The sequence below is a fragment of the Podarcis cretensis genome, assembly GCF_951804945.1.
Source record: "Podarcis cretensis genome assembly, chromosome: Z".
Lineage (NCBI taxonomy): Eukaryota > Metazoa > Chordata > Lepidosauria > Squamata > Lacertidae > Podarcis > Podarcis cretensis.
Genome location: NC_137184.1, coordinates 49764322 through 49790024, shown reverse-complemented (window position 1 = coordinate 49790024; position 25703 = coordinate 49764322). Strand labels below are relative to the sequence as shown.

General features: G+C 47.7%; 1 protein-coding gene across 3 annotated transcripts in view; it reads left to right on the top strand.

The window, feature by feature from the left end:
• The window catches only part of GPC3 (glypican 3), a 245626-nt gene that overhangs the window by 182185 nt on the left and 37738 nt on the right, over positions 1–25703 (top strand). For all 3 annotated transcript variants that reach the window (XM_079962803.1, XM_079962802.1, XM_079962801.1), the window contains one exon: positions 8484–8604. In XM_079962803.1, coding sequence (XP_079818929.1) covers positions 8484–8604 — 121 coding nt within the window. The remainder of the gene's footprint in view (positions 1–8483; positions 8605–25703) is intronic.

Below are 25703 nucleotides of genomic sequence, written 5' to 3'. Positions count from 1 at the left end.
GAGGCTTTCATTTCACTTATACCGAAAACAGAGACTGAGAAGAACCAGGTTAGAAACTACCGCCCTATATCTTTACTTAATGTGGATTACAAAATTTTTGCAGACATTCTGGCAAAAAGATTGAAGAGTGTTGATAGAGGAGATTCATAAGGACCAAACGGGCTTTCTCCCAGGGAGACATATGTCAGACAATGTGAGGAACATTATAGACATTTTGGAGTTGTTAGAAGTTGATATTAACAGGAAGGCTGTTCTGATTTTTGTGGACGCGGAGAAAGCCTTTGACAACATCTGTTGGAGTTTTATGAAAAAGAATCTCCAAGGGATGGGGGTAGGCCAAGGTTTTGAAAACGGTATAGGTGCAATATATTCTAAACAAAAAGCTAAGTTAATTGTAAATAATGTGGTAACAGAAGAAATATTCATAGAAAAAGGTACACGGCAGGGATGCCCAATATCCCCTCTGCTTTTTATATCAGTCCTGGAGGTTTTGTTAAACATGATTAGAAAGGACCAGTTGGTTAAAGGAGTTCAGGTCGGAGTTAGACACTACAAACTAAGAGCATTTGCAGATGACCTAGTATTGACCCTGCAACAGCCAGACACTAGTACTAAAAGAGTATTAGAACTAATTGAAATATTTGGTCGAGTAGCAGGTTTTAAATTGAACAAACAAAAAACGAAAGTGTTGGAGAAAAATTTAACAATGGAAGAAAGAGAGAGATTTCAGAATGAAACAGGCTTGGAAATAACGAAAAAGGTAAAATACCTGGGGATAAACTTAACGTCTAAGAATGTGAACTTATTTAAGGATAATTATGAAAAATGTTGGTTAGAAATAAAGAAAGATCTGGAAATATGGTCAAGGCTGAAACTTTCCTTGTTAGGCCGAATTGCTACTATTAAGATGAATGTATTGCCTAGAATGCTATTTTTATTTCAGACGCTGCAGATTTTAGACAAGATGGACTGTTTCAAGAAGTGGCAGAAAGACATATCAAAATTTGTCTGGCAGAGCAAAAAGCCCAGAATTAAATTTAAGATTCTAACTGATGCAAAAGATAGAGGGGGGTTTGCCCTGCCGGACTTAAGACTTTATTATGAATCGGCAGCCTTTTGCTGGTTGAAACACTGGCTACTTCTTGAGAACACGGACATTTTGGATCTGGAAGGGTATGACAATAGTTTTGGTTGGCATGCATACTTATGGTACGACAAGGTAAAGGTGTATAAAGGATTTAAAAACCATATTGTAAGGAAAGCATTGTATAATGTTTGGATTCGATATAAAGATCTGTTGGAAAGTAAAACCCCCACGTGGGTGTCACCAATGGAAGCGAGGGAAGTAAAAAAGCTTAATATGGACTCTAAATGGCCAAAATATTATGAAATTTTAGAATATGATGGTGAAAGGGTTAAACTTCAGAGTTATGAGAAACTAAAGCCCAAGGTTCGAGATTGGTTGCATTATCATCAGATAAATGAGACATTCAAACAGGACAGGAAAATAGGATTCCAGAAAGAGAGGTCAAAACTAGAAACAGAATTGTTAGAACCCAATACTAAGAACTTATCAAAAATGTATAACTTGCTGTTGAAATGGAATACACAGGATGAAACGGTGAAATCAGCTATGATTAAATGGGCACAACACATCGGTCATGATATTATGTTTGCTGACTGGGAACAGTTATGGACTACCGGTATTAAATTTACTGCATGTAATGCTTTAAAAGAAAACATTATGAAAATGATCTATCGGTGGTACATGACCCCAGTCAAGCTCGCAAAAATTTATCACTTGCCTAACAATAAGTGTTGGAAATGTAATGAGACTGAAGGCACTTTTTACCACCTTTGGTGGACCTGCCCAAAGGTTAAAGCTTTCTGGGAAATGATCTATAATGAAATTAAGAAGGTCCTTAGGTGGACTTTTCCTAAGAAACCAGAGGCTTTTCTCTTGGGCATGGTTGGCCAATTGGTGTTAAAGAAGGATAGGATTTTCTTTATGTATGCCACCACAGCAGCAAGAATTCTACTGGCAAAGTATTGGAAGATGCAAGAACTACCTACTCTGGAAGAATGGCAAACAAAGGTGATGGACTTTATGGGACTGGCTGAGATGACGGGCAGAATCCGCGACCAGGGGAAGGAGACAGTGGAAGAGGACTGGAAGAAATTTAAAATATATCTCAAAAATTATTGTAAAATTGAGGAATGTTAAGATGTCAGGGGGTAAGAAGCAGAGAATTGCAGCTGTAACTAAAAAACTAAAGGAAATTTAATGAAAGGGAATTAAGACAATTGACTAAAGGGTTGCTAAAGAATCACTAAACAAGGATGCAGGGATGGGGAGGTATGGGGAAGTCAAAAGAAAGAAGGGCATGAAATTATAATCTTGAAGTTATATTGGTTTAATTGTTTTGTATGTTTTCGTTTGTGTTTTGATTTTCTTGTTTTTCTTTTGTCTGTTTTGTTCTGCTTTTATTATGTGTTTGAAAAACGAATAAAAATTATTTTTTTTAAAAAAAAACATATTGCACAAGGAATGCTTTATCTATAAACTACAACAAGATGCAGGTCATTGTATTTGGGAAGCATTCTAAAAAGCATGTTTGGTGCCTGGATGAACACATCATAAACCAAGTAAATAAATATGTTTAAATATATGGGATTGGTTTATTCAGAATGGCATCCTGGAATATACAGCTATCCAATATTAAATTGCAAGCCTTTAAATCAGCAAAAGCCATTTTGAAATTTGCTGCTTGTAAAGGTGGAAATCTGGTTAACCCAGCTCTATCTGTGTTTAAAGCAAAAACAATGGCCCAGATTCTATATGGTGCAGAGGTTTGGGGTACCTCAAAGGTCTCCAGTCTGGAACCCCCACAGAATTATTTTTTAAGAGTTCTTTTAGGTTTACCCAAAGACGTGCAATCTGCCATGGTCAGGTTGGAAACTCGCATGTTGAGCATAGAGAACCAAACAGATAAAAGAATTCTCTGCTACTGGTTCAGAGTTCAACAGATGGACAACACTAGGCTACCAAAAAAATGCCCGACTGAGCTCTTGAATGGATTACCCCTTAAAAACTGGGTACATCACGCTGCCCAACTGATGGGCAAATATGACCTCTCAGTGACCAAGATCAAAGAACCTCCCTTATATTCCCAGAAAAATATCTTTAAATGAACCATAACGGCAGTGGCAACTAAAAACGATCTAAACTCTATGTGCACATCTACATGTGCCCCATTGTATTTTAAACTTAGAGAGGCCCATGAACATACGTTTTGAACTGACTTTTGTGCAACTTCAGAAAGCTTTTACAGAGTTACGATTAAATACAATAAACTCTGCTTTTAGAGATGGGAGACACAGAGGCAGACCAACAAATGAACGTGTTTGCATTAGGGGATGTCCTGAAGTAGAGGACCTTATACATTATATCTTGCACTGCCACTTGCATAATGAAGGAAGAGAAGGATCTTTAGCACTATAATGAAAAGGTCCCCCGGATATGATTTTATATCTCCTTGCAGACACAGATAAGTATGTGACCTGGAGTGTAGCACTCTTTGCAACTGCCGCTAGGAAAACTAGAGCAAATTATATATCCACCAATTGTAAAGGAGATGAATTTATTTGACCCTCAAGCTATATTCTATCTTTATCATCAAACTCTGAATATAATTGCACATTGTATTAACATTATTTTTAAATATATTAGTGGCCATATGATAATTTTAGCTAATAAATTTTATTGTTTAATGTCTTAACTTGTATATTAAGGTACTTTTATAGCTTTGTTTAGAGTAGGTAATGTCTTGATAATATACATGTTTTAAGTTTTTTGAATCAATCCAGTATATTTTCTTTTAATTGTTGAATGATTCTGTGTACAGTGGTGCCCTGCAAGATGAACGCCTCGCAAGACGGAAAACCCGCTAGACGAAAGGGTTTTCCGTTTTGGAGGCGTTTCGCAAAACGAATTTCCCTATGGGCTTGCTTCGCAAGACGAAAATGTCTTGCGAGTTCCTGCGGATTTTTCCCCCTCCCCCCCTTTTTCCTAAACCGCTAAGCCGCTTATCAGCTGATCCGCTAAGCCGATAAGCTGCTAAAAGCCGCTAAAAGCCGCTAATCCGTCAATGGGCTTGCTTCACAAGACGAAAAAACCGCTAGACGAAGAGAATCGCGGAACGGATTATTTTCGTCTTGGAGGCACCACTGTACATTGCGAAAGTCTTTGGCTATGTGAAATAAAACTGACTGACTGACAGACTGAATAGTCCCTGTAAGGAATATGAGGTAAAATAGATTTCTAAATGGCAACTGTCACGATCAGGGCAAAACATACTTGAAGAAAATAAACTTGTTCAGAAGCAGCATAGTTAAAGAGCCTACACAAAGTGCTCATAGTCATTGCAGGCACAGAGAGACACTGGCTCCACTCTGTCTGCCTCAGATATACAGGAGCAACAATTCACACACACTGAGCTACTGAGCCTGAGAGCAAACAGATACATTTCTATAGGGAGGGTGAGTCCCGTGTCACAGAGACGCCACAATTCACTGCGAACAGTAGCAGGCCTTAGGCTGGAATGATTTGTGCAGGTCTCACTGCTTCTGCTCTTAAGAATCTCTGACTAAGGACGAGGCCCAGCCTTCGGGAATACTATAAACGAAGGTGATTCCAGCTAAGCTGGGAACAGCCCTGACTAGCCCCACAATTAACCAACAGGTGAAATGGGGAAAACCTTTTTGCGAAAGAAAGGGGGCTCTCTCCCTATTGGGAAAGGCAAGCCAAGGAGGATTACGCACAGGCAGTGCTCACAGATACAGGGAGAACCTTCTCACGGGGCAGGGCAAGGGGTGGGAAATCAAACCGGAAGAAAGGGGAATTAAATGAATTAAGGGGCTAGAGAGGATTAAAAAGAAGGGAGAAATAAAGAAATGTAGCCAGACAATGAGAAGATCGCTCCACTGTCCTCCAGACGGTCCGATCACTCCAGGTGATCTGGTGCATGCAGTGAAAGCGAATACTCAATGCCGTGTGCTCAGGATATAAAACCCTTGGTCCATCCCACAAATTGGCAACATCAAAATTTCCTCAGCAGCTCAAACAGCTATGGTCATCTATACTGTTAAGTTGTGGGTTGACATAGCAGACGACACAGCGATTTCTCCAAAGCAGCTCTTTATTTTGTAAGCTGGAATAGAACTGACCAGCAAACAGCTCAGCCGGCCTGCTTTTATAGGCAGCCGGCTGTCAACATTGTAGCAACAACAACCCAGAGTTTCCCGCCTAAAATAACTGACGTGGACCTGAGTGAAAACTAACTATCTACAGTATCCCCCTGCTGCGTCGATAAGATAGCCCAGGAACTCTACCTGTGGAACGGTGATCTGGCACTTCTCCCTCTTTACCTTGACCCCGGCCTCTTGGAACCTGGTCAGCACGGCACGGAGGCGCTCGAACAGCTGCTGGTGTGAGTCTGCGGACACCAAGACGTCATCAAAATATGGTACCACACCCAGAAGCCCTTGCAGGAGACACTCCATAAGGCTTTGGAAGATGCCAGGACACTCACCCCGAACTGCAACCGGCGGCAACGGAATGCCCCTCGGTGGGTGACGATCGTCTGGGCTTCAGCAGTGGCATCATCGACGGGCAGTTGTTGATAGGCTTGGGCAAGGTCCAGCTTAGCAAAGACCTTACCCTCACCCAGGGAATGCAGCAGGTGTTGGACAACAGGAACCGGATAAGCGTGCTGCTGAAGTGCCTTGTTGATCGTGCACTTGTAGTCAGCGCAGATTCTCACCGACCCATCTGGCTTGACAGGCGTGACGACGGGGGTTTCCCACTTGGCGTGGTCAACCGGCTCCAAAACTCCTTGGGCGATCAGTTTGTCCAGTTGTTCGTCCACCTTAGCCTTGAGAGCAAAGGGAACCCGGCGTGGCTTTAGCTTGTTGGGGGCAACTTGTGGATCAAGGCTAAAGGAGATGGGCATACCTGTATATTGCCCCAAGGTGCCGTCAAAAACCTCGGCAAAGTCTTTGACCAGACCCTCAGTCTCTGCGTTAGAGATGCAGTTGATGCTGGTGACTTCCAGGCCGAGGGCATTAAACCAGTCTAGCCCTAGGAGGCTTGGCCGCTGACATTCTGGTTGGCCCTTGGACTTCTGTTGGAACTTCCTGCGCTCCTGCTTTGTCTGGTGCAGGTCATCGTCTTCACTGGAGGATGCCTCATCACTGCTAGCCTCTTCATGATGCACCGGAACTGGCTTCCTATCAAGACGTGGGCTGCTGGACTTGCGGATCTCCTGGGCGAAGCGTTCAGCAGCTTCCAAGGCTACGGCCTCCTCAATGGCTTTCTGTAGCGTGAGGTCTGGCTTGGCAAGGAGACGCCGTTGCAGATGGATGTCCCGGACCCCGCAGACGATTCGATCCATCAGGGCATCGTCTAAGTCTCGGAACCAGCAGTGCATTGCAGCCTGTCGCAGGGCGGTGGTGTAGTTGTTGATTGACTCCCCCTCTGCCTGGTTCCGGTGGTAAAACGCAGGGCGGGCAGCAATCTTGGACGGCTTTGGTGCATAGTGGTTGCGGAGCTTCTCTTGGATCGTGTGCCATGGTGTTGCCTGGACTGCTTCAGGCGCAACCAATGCTCGGGCCGTCTCAAACACCTCAGGCCCACAGAGGCTGAGGAATAGGCCCCGCTTCCACTCCTTTGATACTTCTGTCAGCTCGTTGGCTTGGAGGTAGCAGTCGAACCGAGCGAGGTAGGAGTCCCATGATTCAGAGGCTGGCGCAAACAGCGGTAGAGGCACAAGTGAAGCCATGATTCCGATGCCGGCGTGAAGGGCGATGGATGGAACACAGTGCTCTAGCCAGAACAGTCAGCTCTGAATTGGTTCTGTCCAGTGATTTCGCTCAGTGATTTTGCTCTGTGATTCAGCTCAGTGATTCAGCTCAGTTCAGAGGCTGGCCGCATCTGGCTGTGCTCTGATGTCCATCCATCCCATCCTCGTCGCCAGTGTTAAATTGTGGGTTGACATAGCAGACGACACAGCGATTTCTCCAAAGCAGCTCTTTATTTTGTAAGCTGGAATAGAACTGACTAGCAAACAGCTCAGCCGGCCTGCTTTTATAGGCAGCCGGCTGTCAACATTGTAGCAACAACAACCCAGAGTTTCCCGCCTAAAATAACTGATGTGGACCTGAGTGAAAACTATCTACAGACCTGAGTGAAAACTATCTACAGTATCTCCCTGCTGGCCCAGGGTGAAACTTCACTACATAACATATACGATCCCACCCAGCAACAGAGGGGTGGCCTGTCAGACCCCACCCCTCTATGAAGGAGAACACGCTTTGTCAGCTTTGCCAACTGTTTATGACCAGATAAGAAGCCCACCTGGTGCCAGCTATTTGTGAATGTGGGTGCTGCCCCCAGTCTTACGCGATAAATGGAAGATCTGAAATACTATATATACATTTATGTGATGAAATAGCTTTAAAGTGATCCTTTGCAAATGACCAAAACACTTACATAAGGACATAAGAGAAGCCTGCTGCATCATGCCAAGGGGCCCCCTAGCCCACCACCCTGCTCTCATGGTGGACTCCCGCAAGAGCACCCTCCTCACCTCCAGCAACTGATGTTCAGCAGCATTTCTGCCTCTGGCCATGGAGGCCAAGCATAGCCATCCTGGCTAGTAGCCATCAATAGGGTTCTCCATGAATGCGTCTCATCCTCTTTTCAAGCCATCCCAGATGGTGGCCATCACTGCCTTCTGAGGGAGCCCATGTTCCAGTTTAACTATGAGCTGTGTGAAGAAGGCCTTCTTTTTAACTGCCTTGAATCTTCCAACATGCAGTCCTCTTCATTGGAGAGAGAGAAACTTTTATCTCTCCACTTTCTCCATGCCATGCATAATGTTATGAAGCTCTTATTATGTCACCTCTTCCTTGCTTTTTCTCTAAACTGTGACGTCCCAGGTGCTGCAACTTTTCCTTGCTCCATCCTCTGGGTCATTCTGCTTTGCTTGTTATTCTGCTCACTTTCCCCCACCCACTTTTGCTGTTATTGTTTTTAATTTAATGAGGATCTTTGCTAAAATAGATGTTTTTCTGAGCTGATCTTGTCTTGCCTGCCTTTGCTGCTTCAAAAGCAACAGGAACAGAGCACTTACAGATTACTCAAAGCATAAGATACCTGCACCAGGTGTCATGCACTGTGGCTGTTGTTCCACAAGATGGAACCAAGGGAATTGTTATCAAGACTTGGAAATGGCAGAGGGAACTTGGGTAACTCAGAAAATGAAGGTTCTCCCAACACCCCAACTTCACTGCTCAATTTCTGCCTTAGACTCTTGGAGGGGGGGGGAATACCACACTTTGTGCCTCCTTTTGGGACCCTCAGACAGCATCTTCTTATTTGTTGCACACCATTTGTGTTACTCACGCTTGTCATGCCCTTGCAGGTACACCCGCCAGGCAGTGAGGAAAGGAGGAAAGACCCAGCTCAGCAACCATGAAGTCAAGGTGAAAGGACCTGAACCCATCGTTAGCCAGATCATTGATAAGCTGAAACACATTAATCAGGTAAGCTCACGTACTCTCTCTTAGATGCTTCTGGCTGAATCATTGATGAACACTGAGTATTGTTCAGAATGACCCAGTTTTCCAACTTAGTAAATCTGCATTCAAAAACCCATGGAGAGACATTGTTCCCTCTTTAGAAATTACCCCATACTGGAAGCCAGAGCTGTGCATAGCTGAGGCCAGGGTTGGCTGTGATTGTACCTGAATCTAGACCTGAAGAGTGTATTTTTCCAGGTCAGTTGCTGAGGCTAAAAGCTGTTCCTTGAGGAACTGTTCAGTACTTAAGATATTTTGAGTCAGGGGAGACCCTGTTGAGATTCAGTGGTACCTCGGGTTAAATACTTAATTTGTTCTGGAGGTCCGTTCTTAACCTGAAACTGTTCTTAACCTGAAGCACCACTTTAGCTAATGGGGCCTCCTGTTGCCACCACATGCTTTCTGTTCTCATCCTGAAGCAAAGTTCCTAACCCGAGGTACTATTTCTGGGTTAGCGGAGTCTGTAACCTGAAGCGTATGTAACCTGAGGTACCACTGTATATGAATGTATGGAATAAGAGAGCTGGTTGTGTTGTTCCTAATAGGAATGTGTAATGCAAGAGTGCCATCTGTTGCTGTGGAGGAAGGTAGCAATGTAAGCCCTAGGAGTTTTAAGTCGCATTCCTTTTAAGGTGTCCTCCCAATAGATTCTTTCTTACTGTATTTCTTCCACATGATGTTAACATTTTTGTAGAAAGGCCAGCACTGCCTTGGGGACTCCTTCCTCAAGTCATATATGCTGATAATTTCATAGTGGGAAGGTAAAAACAGGGGTGGTGGGTGCAAAACAGAGGTTGGAAGAGAGAAGACAGAAAATTTTGGCATTTGGATCAGCCCTGGAACAAAGCGCTCTTTCGGTGTAACAGTCTTCCAAAGGTCTTCCAAACAGTTATGCTTAAGGTCTCTGCCAAAGAAATGTCCATACTCTCTATAGTATTAGACAATTAAGTTCCAGAGGCTACTTCCCTGCAAAAGGCAAAGCATTTGTTTCAAATGTGGACCCCATTCCCTAATTATCAGCCTTGAAAAAAGCAATTAAAACATCAGAGGGTAATCAAAGAGTGAGTGTGTATTTATTCAGTTCCTGAGCTTGAAGCTGGAGGTGGTAAAGGGGGGAGCAGAGAGGGAGGGAGGAAGTTATATTATATAAATATTTTTATTAGTTTTCCAACACAATTATACATGTTTTAACAAATTAATCTTTTTTGACTTCCTCCCGCTTCTCTGGTAATCATCCATATTTACTCTTCAATTACGCATTCCCTTCATTGTGTTGCCATTTGCCTTCTCTCCCCTTTCTATTTCTTTTTGACAATACATCTCAAACTTTTACAGTGCTTCTTGAAACCCCACTAGCGTTGTTTGCACATCACATACATTTTTCAGATAATCTACAAACTTTCCCCAATCTTCGATGAACTTTTGGTTTCGAACATATCTTATTTTCCCAGTCAGTCTATCCAGTTCCGCATAGTCCGTTAATTTCAATCTCCATTCTTGTATCGTCGGTACTTCCTCGGGAGGGGGGAAGTTATAGTCAAATGATTATTGCTGTGATCAAATGCACAGTTTCTGTAATTTGTAATTCATAAGTCAACTTAAGGCTGTGACTCTGGAAAAGAAATTGCATCGGACAGGCCGGATCATTAGCAGGTTGAAAGGCTTTTAGAAGGGAAATGGTCAATCTTCCAGAGGTTACAGTGGAGCCGATGGTTGGAAATATTTCAGGCCTACCATATCTTGACAGATCTTTGGGATGCACGTGAACCAATTCATAACTTAGCTTGCAGAATCAGCCTTTCACTTAAGGAAGTGGGGGGGGGGGCGGAGAGATGGCTTGCTCTTCGGCCAGAAAGCCTAACAGTCTCCAATGTTCTTGAGGGATAAAGGAAACAAACAGAATGGGAACCCAAAACCTGCCAAGAAGTTTGTGCAAGTGCTGGGAAGCTGATAAGCTGCAAGTGTATCCTGGTCCAGTAGTACCTTCAAGACTAATTAATTTTATTAATGGAACATAAGCTGTCATGAGCTTATTGCCTACTTCTTCAGAAAACCGGAGGGAAAAGTTTGTTAACAGCATGGCTTGGGGGGGCAGTTAAAGGATTCCTTCCTTGATTTTAAAGTACAGTGGTACCTCAGGTTACATACGCTTCAGGTTACAGACTCCACTAACACAGAAATAGTACCTCAGGTTAAGAACTTTGCTTCAGGATGAGAACAGAAATCACTCAGCAGCGTGCGGCGGCAGTGGGAGGTCCCATTAGCTAAAGTGGTCCTTCAGGTTAAGAACAGTTTCAGGTTAAGAATGGACCTCCGGAACGAATTACGTAATTAACATGAGGTACCACTGTACTGCTGACGGGACGCAGGTGGCGCTGTGGGTTAAAGCCTCAGCGCCTAGGACTTGCCGATCGAAAGGTCGGCGGTTCGAATCCCTGCGGCGGGGTGCGCTCCCGCTGCTCGGTCCCAGCGCCTGCCAACCTAGCAGTTCGAAAGCACCTCCGGGTGCAAGTAGATAAATAGGGACCGCTTACCAGCGGGAAGGTAAACGGCGTTTCCGTGTGCGGCTCTGGCTCTGGCCAGAGCAGCGATGTCACGCTGGCCACGTGACCCGGAAGTGTCTCTGGACAGCGCTGGCCCCTGGCCTCTTAAGTGAGATGGGCGCACAACCCCAGAGTCTGTCAAGACTGGCCCGTACGGGCAGGGGTACCTTTACCTTTACCTTTTTACCACTGTACTGCACACTCTGATACACAGCCTTTCTCAACCTGGGGCATGAGCTGTGCTGACTGGGGCTGATGGGAATTGTAGTTTAAAGCATCTGGAAGGCACCAGGTGGGCTGTGTAGTAGAGCTTGTCGGCAATAAGTGCTAGAAGGAAGGTGTGTTTCTCAGAACCTAGAAAGGGGATCTACAGCAAATCCACCCAGAGATATGTCAGTGAATTCCAGTCTATTTTCTTCCTGTCCTGTGCTAAGATTACTATAAAATGACACGAGGCAAATTTGTGGAGGGCTGGTCTGTCAGCAGCCATTAATGGTTAAAGACAAAACTCCATGCTGAGATGCAGATAACCTGTTGCCGAAGGTGGAAGAGCCGTTGCCTTTAAGCCCACCTGGTGGGCATCTCACTAGGGCATCTGACTGCCAGTTGTGGGGAAAATTGGATGCTGTAATGGTCCAGGTTCCAAGACCAATGACTATTTCTGTAGCAGGATCCCAAAAGGGTCCCTGCCATCAACAACCTAGAGCCACCCAGTCAGTAAGAAGGGGAAGAAGAGTTTGGATTTGATATCCCGCTTTATCACTACCCGAAGGAGTCTCAAAGCGGCTAACATTCTCCTTTCCCTTCCTCCCCCACAACAAACACTCTGTGAGGTGAGCGAGGCTGAGAGACTTCAAAGAAGTGTGACTAGCCCAAGGTCACCCAGCAGCTGCAGGTGGAGGAGCGGGGATGCGAACCCAGTTCACCAGATTACGAGTCCACCCTCTCAACCACTACACCACACTGGCTCACACTGGGGAGTATTTTAGCCACTGAGAAAGAGACTCCTCACCCTTGCTCTAATTGGAACCCATCTGAGTGGAAGGAGGTGAGTCAGCCACAGAGGATGGGCTCCTAGGGTCACTCTGGAGAAAACGTCATGCAGGAAGAGCTCTGCGGTGTTGTTCTGTATGCTCAAAACCTAAGCATTTGGGAACACTAAAAGCAGAACGTGCTTCAGTCTCAAGAAAATGGTGGAGCTTTGATGTCAACCCATGGGAGTCACTCCAAAAAAGGTACTGGAGAACTCAAACTCATTGGCCCAGGCAATAATAATAATAATAATAATAATAATAATAATAATAATAATTTATTTATACCCCGCCCATCTGGCTGGGCCTCCCCAGCCACTCTGGGCGGCTTCCAAAAGAATATTAAAATACTATGATACATCAAACATTAAAAGCATCCCTGAACAGGGCTGCCTTCAGATGTCTTCTAAAAGTCTGGTAGTTGTTGTTCTCTTTGACATCTGGTGGGAGGGCATTCCACAGGGAGGGCGCCACTACCGAGAAGGCCCTCTGCCTGGTTCCCTGTAACTTGGCTTCTCGCAGTGAGGGAACCTCCAGAAGGCCCTTGGTGCTGGACCTCAGTGTCCGGGTAGAACGATGGGGGTGGAGACGCTCCTTCAGGTATACTGGACCGAGGCCGTTTAGGGCTTCAAAGGTCAGCACCAACACTTTGAATTGTGCTCGGAAACGTACTGGGAGCCAATGTAGGTCTTTCAAGACCGGTGTTATATGGTCTCGGTGGCCGCTCCCTGTCACCAGTCTGGCTGCTGCGTTCTGGATTAGTTGTAGTTTCCGGGTCACCTTCAAAGGTAGCCCCACGTAGAGTGCATTGCAGTAATCCAAGCGGGAGATAACCAGAGCATGCACCACTCTGGCGAGGCAGTCCACAGGCAGATAGGGTCTCAGCCTGCGTACCAGATGGAGCTGGTACACAGCTGCCCTGGACACGGATTTAACCTGTGCCTCCATGGACAGCTGTGAGTCCAAAATGACTCCCAGGCTGCGCACCTGGTCCTTCAGGGGCATAGTTACCCCATTCAGGACCAGGGAGTCCTCCACACCTGCCTGCCTCCTGTCCCCCAGAAACAGTACTTCTGTCTTGTCAGGATTCAATCTCAATCTGTTAGCCGCCATCCATCCTCCAACCGCCTCCAGACACTCACACAGGACCTTCACCGCCTTCACTGGTTCTGATTTGAAAGAGAGGTAGAGCTGGGTATCATCCGCATACTGATGAACACCCAGCCCAAACCCCCTGATGATCTCTCCCAGCGGCTGCATGTAAATGTTGAAAAGCATGGGGGAGAGGACAGAACCCTGAGGCACCCCACAAGTGAGAGCCCAGGGGTCTGAACACTCATCCCCCACCACCACTTTCTGAACACGGCCCAGGAGGAAGGAGCGGAACCACTGTATGACAGTGCCCCCAGCTCCCAGCCCCTCAAGACGGTCCAGAAGGATGTTATGGTTGATGGTATCAAACGCCGCTGAGAGATCCAGCAGAACTAGGAAACAGCTCTCACCTTTGTCCCTAGCCCGCCGGAGATCATCAACCAGTGCGACCAAGGCAGTTTCAGTCCCATGATGAGGCCTGAATCCCAACTGGAAGGGATCCAAATGGTCCGCTTCTTCCAGGCGTGCCTGGAGTTGTTCAGCAACCACTCGCTCAATCACCTTGCCCAAGAATGGAAGATTTGAGACTGGGCGATAGCTGGCCATCATGGCCGCATCTAAAGATGGTTTTTTAAGAAGTGGTTTGATAACCGCCTCTTTCCGCGGGTCTGGGAAGGCTCCCTCACGGAGGGAAGCATTCACCACCCCACGAAGCCCATCGCCCAGTCCTTCCCGGCTAGCTTTTATAAGCCAGGATGGGCAAGGATCAAGGAGACAGGTGGTTGGTTTCACTCGTCCAAGCAGCCTGTCCACATCCTCGGAGGTAACAGATTGGAATTGATCCCATGCAATTTGACTAGACAGGACTCTAGCACTCTCCCGCCCCGGCCCTGCTCCCACGGTGGCGTCTACCTCTTCCCGAATATGAGCGACTTTATCTGCCAAGGAGTGTGGTGGAGTCTCCTTCTTTGGAGGTCTTTAAGCAGAGGCTTGACAACCATATGTCAGGAGTGCTCTGATGGTGTTTCTTGCTTGGCGGCGGGTTGGACTCGATGGCCCTTGTGGTCTCTTCCAACTCTATGATTTTATGATTCTATGATTCTATCTTGTGAGTCCAGAGGATCCACCAGTTACCTGCCAGTGCTACCTGCCCCCCCCCCCTTCTCCTTTTGTGCCTGAAGGGGCTGTGAAGCCTGAGTGCATATTCTGTGCAGGCTCCCAACCTCTGGTGTGGTCCTGCTCTTCTCTGAGGCACGTCTGGCATGTGATGCATCTCTTGATCTAGGCTTTGCAGGGAGGGAATTAATATTCAGAAGTGATGTTCTGATCACTCACTGTTGATATGTGTGTGTGTGTTCCTTTTTAACTGATGTTTCAGATTCTGTGCATGACAGTTTCATTGTGTACTAACACAGAGCCCTAAGGAGCTCATTAGCCAGACTGTGAGGCTTTGAGTCCCTGACATGAGTGTTGTCATGCACTCTGGAGAGGTGGCAGCTTTAACTATAAAAGGAGGAACGGGACCCCACTGATTTTGGTGTGGAGATTATTCGGAAGGAATGTGTTTCCCCACACATTCCTGCTCGGGTCTTAAGATCTTCATTGGAGGCCTTCTTCAGATTCCCCCACCTGATGATGGCTTCTTGGGCCTTTTTGGTGGTGGCACCCAGTTTGGGGAAAGCTTCACCCATAGAGACTTGCTCAGTGGCTGTCCAATGATCAGCAGAGATTAGGAAGTCATTAGTTTTCACCCGGCATCCTATTGGGAAGACCCAGTTTTCTGAGTGCATGTTCTGGAAGTTGGGCAATAGGGGCAGTCCAGGATTCCTTTTGGTGTACCGATCTCCCCGCTGCACCAAGGATTCCCTGCCTGAGCTGCTTCAGGTTGTGGCAGATGCTCTCCTGGAAACACCTAGTTTGGTTGTCCTAGGGGATTTTAACATCCATGCCGACACGACCTTACAAGGGGTCACTCGGGACTTCGTGGAAAGCATGGCCTCCATGGGGCTCTCCCTGAATAGGTCTGGCCCAACCCATAGCCGCGGACATGCCTTGGATCTGGTGTTCACCTCTATGGAAGTTATTTATGAAATTTCTATACCACCATTCACCTGAGGATCACAGGGTGGTTTACAATAAGAAACACACACAAAAAATAAACTATAGTAACAATAAACCTGACTTGTCTTCCTCAGAAGTGCAGTTTAAAGCAAGCTGGGCTTCTGCTGCTCGGTCCCAGCTCCTACCAACCTTGCAATTCGAAAGCACACCCAAAAGTGCAAGTAGGTAAATAGGTACCGCTCTGGTGGGAAGATAAACGGCATTTCTGTGCGCTGCTCTGGTTTACCAGAAGCGGCTTAGCCATGCTGGCCACATGACCCAGGAAAACTCTGCGGACAAACGAGATGAGCGCCACAACCCCAGAGTCGTCTGTGACTGGACTTAACTGTCAGGGATCCTTTACCTTTTTTATGGTTTCCCCGAAGCCCCCTGTCACCCCAGGGGACGACAAATTTGCATTTAATCAACACCTCAGCACCTCCCTTGGATTTCTTTCAAAGGGGATAATGGCTCTTTGGGTGAAGACGTGACATATGAGGCTATTTATCAGAGGGGCTACTCAACCTGAGAAAGCAGCCCACCTAGGAGAAGGAAAACCCTGTTCCTAAAACTTGGTTTTAACTATTTATTAATACTTTTATGGCTTTACTCACCCACCACCCTTGGATACCAGTTTCTGGAAGCCACAGGCAGAGAAGGAGTTGCTGTTGGGCCCAGGTGCTGCTTGGGGCCTCTCACGGCAGCACCTGGTTGGCCAAAATGAGAACAGGTTGCTGGGCCAGGTGGGCCAGGGGCCTGATCCACCAGGCACATCTTTATTTTCTGGCAGATCAGACCAAAGACCATCAAGTGTAGAGTCTGGTGCTGAGTGGCTGGACAGATGCATATGGAAAGCTCTGAAGCAGGACATAAATGTATCATGCCTTCCTTCCATAGGCAGCATTCAGTAACTGGAATTCTGAGGTATTGCTGCCTCTGGAAATGGAGCGACTTCTGTGTTTCACCTCACCAGTTTCACCTGTGGATGTACAGGTGGGATAACAGAAAGGTGAGAAAGCGATGGTCCAGGGTTCTTGCTCTCTCCCTCACTACATCACAGCCTCCCTCTTCTCTGTTCTCTCCTTCAGCTCTGCATGGTCCAATTTTCCTTGCCATTTAAACTATTGTTTTAGCTGCAGACCCATTATCAACCCTTTCCAATCTCCACGCTTGATGATTGTCCACGGGCTTATAGAAAAATATGCCAAGAATTTCAGCACAGCCCTTGGAACATTTTTTTATTAAATTCTTTTCAGTCATGCAGACTAAATTAAAGGAGAAATATGCACTCCAGGAAGAGTATAAATATTAATTCAGACTCTCCTTTTTTTGCCTTGGCAGACTCCTAAGGGAACCCTTTGCTTGAAATAAACCTTCTGCACTTATCTTAATGATTGAGGTCACAGTTTGCTGTTTTGTTTATGCTTAATGGGGGGGGGGGGTGTTGAGCAGCTTTAAAAAAATACCCTTAAAAGGGCAGGATAACTTTCATTATTCATTGACAGCTTCAGTTTGGAATAGTGGTAAGACTCTTGCTGTGTTTGCTGGTAATAAGGAGGGAGGCAGTCTGGGAAGTGCCTGCCCCCTGTTCTTGGGCTCCATGGTGAAAGAAAGGGGGGAGGGTAAAAATGGAAGAAAATAAAAGATTTTGACACAGGAGGTATAGGGGTGGGTGAATGGTAGCTTGAGGAGCTATACACGCCCCCCCCCCAATCCTTTGCTGACTCCATTGATACTGCCTGTCTGTCCCACACTCCTGTATATTGGGGTTGGCAAATGCAGGCACCCTGGTGTGTGTGATTAAATGAGAGCTAGTATGGGGTAGTGTTTAGAGTGTTGGACTAGGGTTCAAATCCCCCGCTGGGCCATGAAGCTCACTGGGAGACCTTGGGACAGTCACTGCATCTCAGCCTAGCCTACCTCACAGGGTTGGTTGTGGTGATTAAATGAAGAAGGGGAGAACCATCTTGCATGCCACCTTGAGCTCCTTGGAGAAAAAGGTGGGATGTAAATGCAGTGAAAAATAAATTTGGCTCAGAAACTGCAACTTGCTGATCTGTAAGTAGACCATTGTTTTGATATAACAAGGGCTAGATAAAGCAATCAGTGGTTTATGATCAGGATATGTTAAGAATTCCCCTCTGCCTGTATATGGAATTACCCCATGCCTTAAGGTGGTCATTGGGGACCCTGCACTACATCTCTATGTACACAGCCTTTTTGGTGGTGGCGCTAAGGCTGCCCAGTGGCCTCCATGCAGAAACCAGTCATGCCCTTTCCCTTGCCTCATTTTGACAGGTGCCAAAGACTTGCTGATTCAAGCAGGCTTTATGCTATTTCTTACTGCTTCTGGGGGAAGGGTTGTCACTCATTGGTGGAGCACATGCTCTTTCATGAAGAAGGTCCCGTGTTCAGTCCCTGGTGACCTCTCCTTGTAGTGCTGGGAATGTCCCCTGGCTGAAACCCTGGAGAGCCACTGCTGCCAGTTAGTGTAGACAGTACTGAACGAGGTTAGTCAATATTTTGACTCTGCATAAGGCAGCTTCTGATCTTCTTAGTTTTTGTGCTGCTTTGTCATGGACCGGCTGGGCACAGAGGAATGGTGGAAGGCCCCAGCTGGGGAACCCCCAAAAGGAAGAAGGCTCAGAGCCAGAAGAGTGGTGGTGGGATGACAATGAGCAGTCAGGGGGAGAAGAGGGAGAAGCCTGGAAGAGGTCACAGGGTATAGTGAGCAGGGAGAGTCTGTGGCAGAGAGCAGTCAGAATCAGAGACAGAAGCCAAAGCAGGAGAGGAGTTAGGCTGATGAAGAAGCATCGGTGTCTCCCCTTCCTGCTGTGAGAAGCTCCCCTGCCCTCCAGTCTACAAGGACCAGAAGAGGTATGAAGCGGCAGGAACAAAAACAGGCAAACTAACATAGTCTCAGATTACTTGAGAAGAACCCAGAGGAGGAGGAGACTGAGGCAGCTGCGGGAACCTTCAGTCTCTACAACTGGGAAAGATCAACTGAGAAGAGTTGCTGTGCTCATTAGGTCTGACACACCTGAGCTGACCATGTTTCAGCAAATAAAGAGTTAATTGCTCTTACTTTATGTGATTTACTGCTGGCTATGGCCTGCATTGCATGTGTCCCCCCCCTTTGTTTTTTTAATTATAATTGAATCAATTAGCACAGTTTTTGCTGCTTTGGGAACTAATATTTTGGAGCATTGTGGGATCTTATTAATATTGTGTATTAAATGTGTATACTGCCCTTCATCTGAAGATCCCAGGGTGGTTCAGAACAGGAAAAAGCAAAATGAGAAAAATACAAAATAACCCCCTCCCACAAAAACATTTTAAAAGTCATAGAATGTCAGTCAGTCCCAAACTTGATTGAAGAGAAACATTTACCGAAAGGTGTTTAATGAAGGCACCAGAGGAGCCTCCCTTGGGAGAGCATTCCACAAATGAGGAGCCACCACAGGAAAGGCCCATTCTCCTGTTGCCACCCACCAGCCGTCTTGTGGAGAGGCAGGTCCTGGCTTTTAATTGTAAGTTTTGAAACTGTTTTAAACTGTATTGTAATCTGCCCTGAGACCATAAGGTCTCCAGCACATGCCCAGGATTGATTTGTTGTTCTCCTTGCGGGTGTTGTGTTGGGTTGGTGGCTTCTTTTTTCTGCCATCCTGGTTTGGTGGGGGGGGGGGAGAAAGTTCTGGTTAAACTCTTGCAGCTGGATAAATTATCATTAAGTTAAAACCTGCTTATTGTTACATTTTGCTCTCAGTGATTATCGGGTTGCATATTTTCCTGCCTCTTGCCACAAGATGAGAATCAGCCGTAATGTCAGGGTAGCAACTCAGCAAGAGCAGTTATTTAAAGGCAGAGAAACCACCAAATGCAATTTTTTTTCCAGTGAGAGGGAGGGAAACAGTTGTAATTGTTACTTAATAGGAAATTGTCATGGCTTGTGGGTCTGACTCTTTCAGAAGCTGAAAGACTGAAACATTCAAGCCGCTGTGCAGAAATAGAACACTTTATTAGAAAAGCACGTTGAATAACAGCCTTAAGCTATGTGCAAATGATAGGATCCCCCCTGTTAAGTTGTGGGCGAACATATCAGACGACACAGCGATTCTTCCAAAGCAGCTCTTTATTTGTAAGCTGGAACAGAACTGGCTGAGGAGCTCAGTCAGCCAGCTTATATAGAGCTCCAGAACAATGTAACTGTTGCCATTTTCTAAAACTATCCAATCACTGAACATCACTTTCGATCCTTCATTTGAATACAAACTATCCAATCACTGAACGTCACTTTCGATCCTTCATTTGCATAACTATCTACAGTATTCCCCTGCTGGCCCAGGGTGAGAACTTCAGTACATAACACCCCTCCCCACCGAGATAAGGCATTAGTTACAATCATAATGGTATATATAGCGCTACACGTAATGGTTCAATTAGGCACAAAACCATATCGGTTAGATTTCACATACTTAGACCAACAGTGATACATGTCCAACAACATAGTTCTTTAAATAAGTTGGGCACTTGGAAACACTGCCAGACCGCCGGGGACTGGTAGCCAAGTCTGGGGGGCGACCCAATTCTTGCTGAGGCTGTGGTGCGACCCTAGGTGGCGTTGAAACCAAGTTCCCTGGATCCGCTGCTGTGGGTGGAGCCTCCGTAAGTGGAGTGGTCTGAGCCTGTGGTAAGTCTGGCAGACCCTCTGAAGTGGCTTGGTTCGGCTCCACGCTGGCAGTTTGCGAGAGAGGTGGAGCCTCACCATCTGTAAGTGTCTCTTCCGGAGCCACGAGCACAGTTGGGGGCACCACGGTAGTGTCCAAGTCCCAAACCCTGCGCCTAAGCTGGTCTATGTGCCAGCGCCACAAGCGTCTGTCTTCGAGTGCCACCTGGTACGAGCGAGGTCCAGTGACTCCCACTACTGTGGCTGGAGTCCAAGGAATGTCCCCCACATAGTTCTGGGCAAAGACCTGGTTTCCTGGAACAAATGACCGTGGAGCGTTGGCACAGCCTGGGGGTTCGGCCATGGCAAAGTCCGGGTGCAGCCGGTCAAGCGGGGACCTGAGGCGGCGGCCCATAAGCAGTTCAGCACGACTCCTCCCTGTGACCGCATGAGGGGTGATGTGTTGCACAAACAAGTATTCGGCGACCCGCTTGTGCCAATCTCCCCGGTCCAGGCTCACCAGTGCCTCTTTTGCTGAGAGCACCATCCTCTCCGCTTGCCCGTTGCTGGATGGATGAAATAGTGCCGTTAGGGCATGGCAGATGCCCAGTCCAAAAAGGTACCGCTCAAAAGTGCCTGACAAGAACTGCGGTCCATTGTCGGAGACAAGGACATCAGGACACCCATGCGTTGCAAACAGGCCTCACAGCACCCGGATGATGGCCTCGGTAGTGGTGGAGGGCATCAGGGCCACCTCCAGCCATTTGGAATAGGTGTCCACCACTACCATAAAGGACCAGGGTGTCTTGGGCATCTCCCAGGTGTGTCCCTTAGCTGCTGGTGGTGCAGGCCTCGGTTCTTGGCACGCTTGACAGGCGGAAACCCAGGCAGTGATGGCATCGTCCATGTTAGGCCACCAGACGTAACACCGAGCCAACGCCTTCATTTTGACGATTCCCGGGTGGCCAACGTGCAGAGCCTCCAGTACATGTTGACGGAGTCTTTGGGGAATCATGACGCGGTCTCCCAACAGCAGACAGCCACTGTGAGCCAAGAGTTCGTGTTGTCTGGTTGCAAAGGGCTGAAACTCCGATGCAAAAGGCCCTTGTGGCCACCCCCACCACACCCAGTTGAGCACATGGCTGATGGTGCGATCCTGGGCAGATGCGGAGGCCACAGTGGCAGCCAATACAGGCGCTGCTGGAAGATCCTCAATCAGGAGGAGCGATGAAACAGGAGCCGGGTCTTCCACAAACGCTGGAAGAGGGCAACGGCTGAGGGCGTCGGCATGGCCCATTGATTTCCCCAGGCGATGGACGAGCTGGTAGTGGTAGGATGGAAAACAGTCCATCGCAGCATGCGTGGCGAGAGGACCGGTGGAGTTGGACGATCACCAGCGAGGAGGCCCAGGAGTGGCTTGTGGTCAGTGATGAGGTCAAAAGTCCTGCCGTAGAGGTATTCATGGAACCTCTTCACTCCAGCCACAAGTGCCAGTGCCTCTTTGTCGAGCTGGCTGTAATTCCGTTCCGTCGGAGATAGCGTCCTGGAAAAGTAGGCGAGCAGTGCTTCTCTTCTGTCTGGAAAACGGTGACTAAGGACAGCGCCGATGCCAAAAGGTGAGGCGTCGGAGGCAAGGACCAGCGGCCTGGCTTCACTGTACTGTACCAGCACACTGTCTGATGAAAGGAGAGCCTTGACCGTGTTGAAGGCTGCCGTCTCCCGATGACCCCAGGACCAAGGCGTCTTTGTGCTGAGGAGTCGGTGAAGAGGCTCAGCCACAGTGGCTTTGTGGGGCAGGAACATGTTATAAAAGTTCAGCAGCCCCAGGAACGCCTGCAACTCCGTCTTGTTCTTTGGGATGGGGGCCTGCTGGATAGTGAGGATCTTGGATGTGGTTGGGTGAAGGCCGGAGGCGTCGATAAGATAGCCCAGGAACTCCACCTTTGGAATGGCGATCTGGCACTTCTCCATCTTTACCTTGAGTCCGGCCTCCTGGAACCTGGTCAGCATGGCACGGAGGCGCTCGAACAGCTGCTGGTGTGAGTCTGCGGACACCAAGACGTCATCAAAATATGGTACCACGCCCAGAAACCCTTGCAGGAGACATTCCATAAGCGTTTGGAAGATACCAGGAGCCACACTCACCCTGAACTGCAACCGGCGGCAACGGAATGCCCCTCGGTGCGTGACGATCGTCTGGGCTTCAGCAGTGGCATCATCGACGGGCAGTTGTTGATAGGCTTGGGCAAGGTCCAGCTTAGCAAAGGCCTTACCCTCACCCAGGGAATGCAGCAGGTGTTGGACAACAGGAACCGGATAAGCATGCTGCTGAAGTGCCTTGTTGATTGTGCACTTGTAGTCGGTGCAGATTCTCACCGACCCGTCCGGCTTGACAGGCGTGACGATGGGGGTTTCCCACTTGGCATGGTCAACTGGCTCCAAAACTCCTTGGGTGATCAGCTTGTCCAGTTGTTCGTCCACCATAGCCTTGAGAACAAAGGGAACCCGGTGTGGCTTTAGCTTGATGGGGGCGACTTGTGGATCAAGGCTAAAGGAGATGGGCATACCTGTATATTGCCCCAAAGTGCCGTCAAAAACCTCGGCAAAGTCATTGACCAGACTCTCAGTCTCTGCGTTAGAGATGTAGTTGATGCCGGTGACTTCCAGGCCGAGGGCATCAAACCAGTCTAGCCCTAGAAGGCTTGGCTGCTGACCTTTGACCACCACCAGTAGGAGCAGGCCCGAAAAACTCTTGAAGGCGATCCGGAACCGGCCGACGCCTACCACGGGAATGTCATTTTCCTGGTAGTCTCTCAGGTGTACGCAGTGAGAGTTGAGTTGCCTTTTGGACACTCTGGGTACCAGTCCTTTGATGGTGCTCCAAGACACGATGGACAGGGCAGACCCGGTGTCGATCTCCATGTCACATGGAGCTCCTTCAATGAGCACCGTGACGTTCAGCTTGTGTCGCATAGGCGAGTCGGTTTGGCCAATCGTGGTTCCAGATGGGCAGCGGCAGTTGGTGAGAGCGAAACAACTTTCCTTGGCAGACTGGAGTGAAGACCTGGACTTGCGAGTCGGCGAAGGGGGGGTGTCAGTTGGAGCCGATCGGCAGACCTTAGCGATGTGGCCCCTTCTGGAGCACGTCCGACAGATGGCGCCTCTGAATCGACACTTGGCACGGGAATGGTTGCCTCCACAGCCGGCACATTCCGGTTGGCCCTTGGAATTCTGTTGGAGCTTCCTGCGCTCCTGCTTTGTCTGGTGCACGTCATCGTCTTCACTGGAGGATGCCTCATCACTGCTGGCCTCTTCGTGATGCACTGGAACTGGCTTCCTAGCAAGACGCGGGCTGCTGGCCTTGCGGATCTCCTGGGCGCAGTGTTCAGCAGCTTCCGAGGCCACGACCTCTCAATGGCTTTCTGCAGCGTGAGGTCTGGCTTCGCGAGGAGACGCCGTTGCAGATGGATGTCCCGGACCCCGCAGACAATTTGATCCATTAGGGCATCGTCTAAGTCTTGGAACTCATAGGCATTGCAGCCTGTCGGAGGGCGGTGGTGTAGTTGTTGATTGACTCCCCCTCTGCCTGGTTCCTGTGGTAAAACGCATGGCGGAAAGCAGTATTGAATGGCTTTGGCTCATAGTGGTTGCGGAGCTTCTCTTGGATCGTGTCCCACGGTGTTGCCTGGACTGCTTCAGGCGCAACCAATGCTCGGGCCGTCTCAAACACCTCAGGCCCACAGAGGCTGAGGAATAGGCCCCGCTTCCGTTCCTTTGATACTGCTGTCAGCTCGTTGGCTTGGAGGTAGCAGTCGAACCGAGCGAGGTAGGGGTAGTCCCATGATTCAGAGGCTGGCCAAACGGCGGTAGAGGCACAAGTGAAGCCATGATTCTGATGCCGGCGTGAAGGGTGATGGATGGAACACAGTGCTCTAGCCAGAACAGTCAGCACTGAATTGGTTCTGTTCAGTGATTTCGCTCAGTGATTTCGCTCAGTGATTCAGCTCAGTGATTCATCTCAGTTCAGAGGATGGCCGCATCTGAATCATAGAATCATAGAATCGTAGAGTTGGAAGAGACCACAAGGGCCATCGAGTCCAACCCCCTGCCAAGCAGGAAAGCACCATCAGAGCACTCCTGACATATGGTTGTCAAGCCTCTGCTTAAAGACCTCCAAAGAAGGAGACTCCACCACACTCCTTGGCAGCAAATTCCACTGTCAAACAGCTCTTACTGTCAGGAAGTTCTTCCTAATGTTTAGGTGGAATCTTTCTTGTAGTTTGGATCCATTGCTCCGTGTCCGCTTCTCTGGAGCAGCAGAAAACAACCTTTCTCCCTCCTCTATGTGACATCTTTTTATATATTTGAACATGGCTATCATATCACCCCTTAACCTCCTCTTCTCCAGGCTAAACATGCCCAGATCCCTTAGCCGTTCCTCATAAGGCATCGTTTCCAGGCCTTTGACCATTTTGGTTGCCCTCCTCTGGACACGTTCCAGTTTGTCAGTGTCCTTCTTGAACTGTGGTGCCCAGAACTGGACACAGTACTCCAGGTGAGGTCTGACCAGAGCAGAATACAGTGGCACTATTACTTCCCTTGATCTAGATGCTATACTCCTATTGATGCAGCCCAGAATTGCATTGGCTTTTTTAGCTGCCGCGTCACACTGTTGGCTCATGTTAAGTTTGTGGTCAACCAAGACTCCTAGATCCTTTTCACATGTACTGCTCTCAAGTCAGGTGTCACCCATCTTGTATTTGTGCCTCTCAATTTTTTTTGCCCAAGTGCAATACTTTACATTTCTCCCTCTTAAAATTCATCTTGTTTGTTTTGGCCCAGTTCTCTAATCTGTCAAGGTCATTTTGAAGTGTGATCCTGTCCTCTGGGGTGTTAGCCACCTCTCCCAGTTTGGTGTCATCTGCAAATTTGATCAGGATGCCCTTGAGTCCATCATCCAAGTCATTGATAAAGATGTTGAATAAGACCGGGCCCAAGACAGAACCCTGTGGCACCCCACTAGTCACTCTTATGGCTGTGCTCTGATGTCCATCGATCCCATCCTCGCTGCCAGTGTTAAGTTGTGGGCGAACATATCAGACGACACAGTGATTCTTCCAAAGCAGCTCTTTATTTGTAAGCTGTAACGGAACTGAGGAGCTCAGTCAGCCTGCTTATATAGAGCTCCAGAACAATGTAATTGTTGCGATTTTCTAAAACTATCCAATCACTGAACGTCACTTTCGATCCTTCATTTGAATACAAACTATCCAATCACTGAATGTCACTTTCGATCCTTCATTTGCATAACTATCTACAGTATTCCCCTGCTGGCCCAGGGTGAGAACTTCAGTACATAACACCCCCTCCCCCCCGAGATTTGAAGGCAGTGTAATGGAGCCATCATTGCCTTGAGTCTACTTTATATTGTTACTGTTGTGTTATCCTTGTATGGTCTCAGCAGTTTATGATTTTTTTTTCCTGTTGCTGCAGAAGCCTCAAAGCCTGATTGGCTGGAGATGGTGGCAGGACAGTCACAAATATAGCAGCTACACTCTATGCACAGGTGTGCAGCTGTTGTTTTGCTAACATGCAAAGCATCCCTTACCCGTTGCAGGGAGTGCTTGGGTA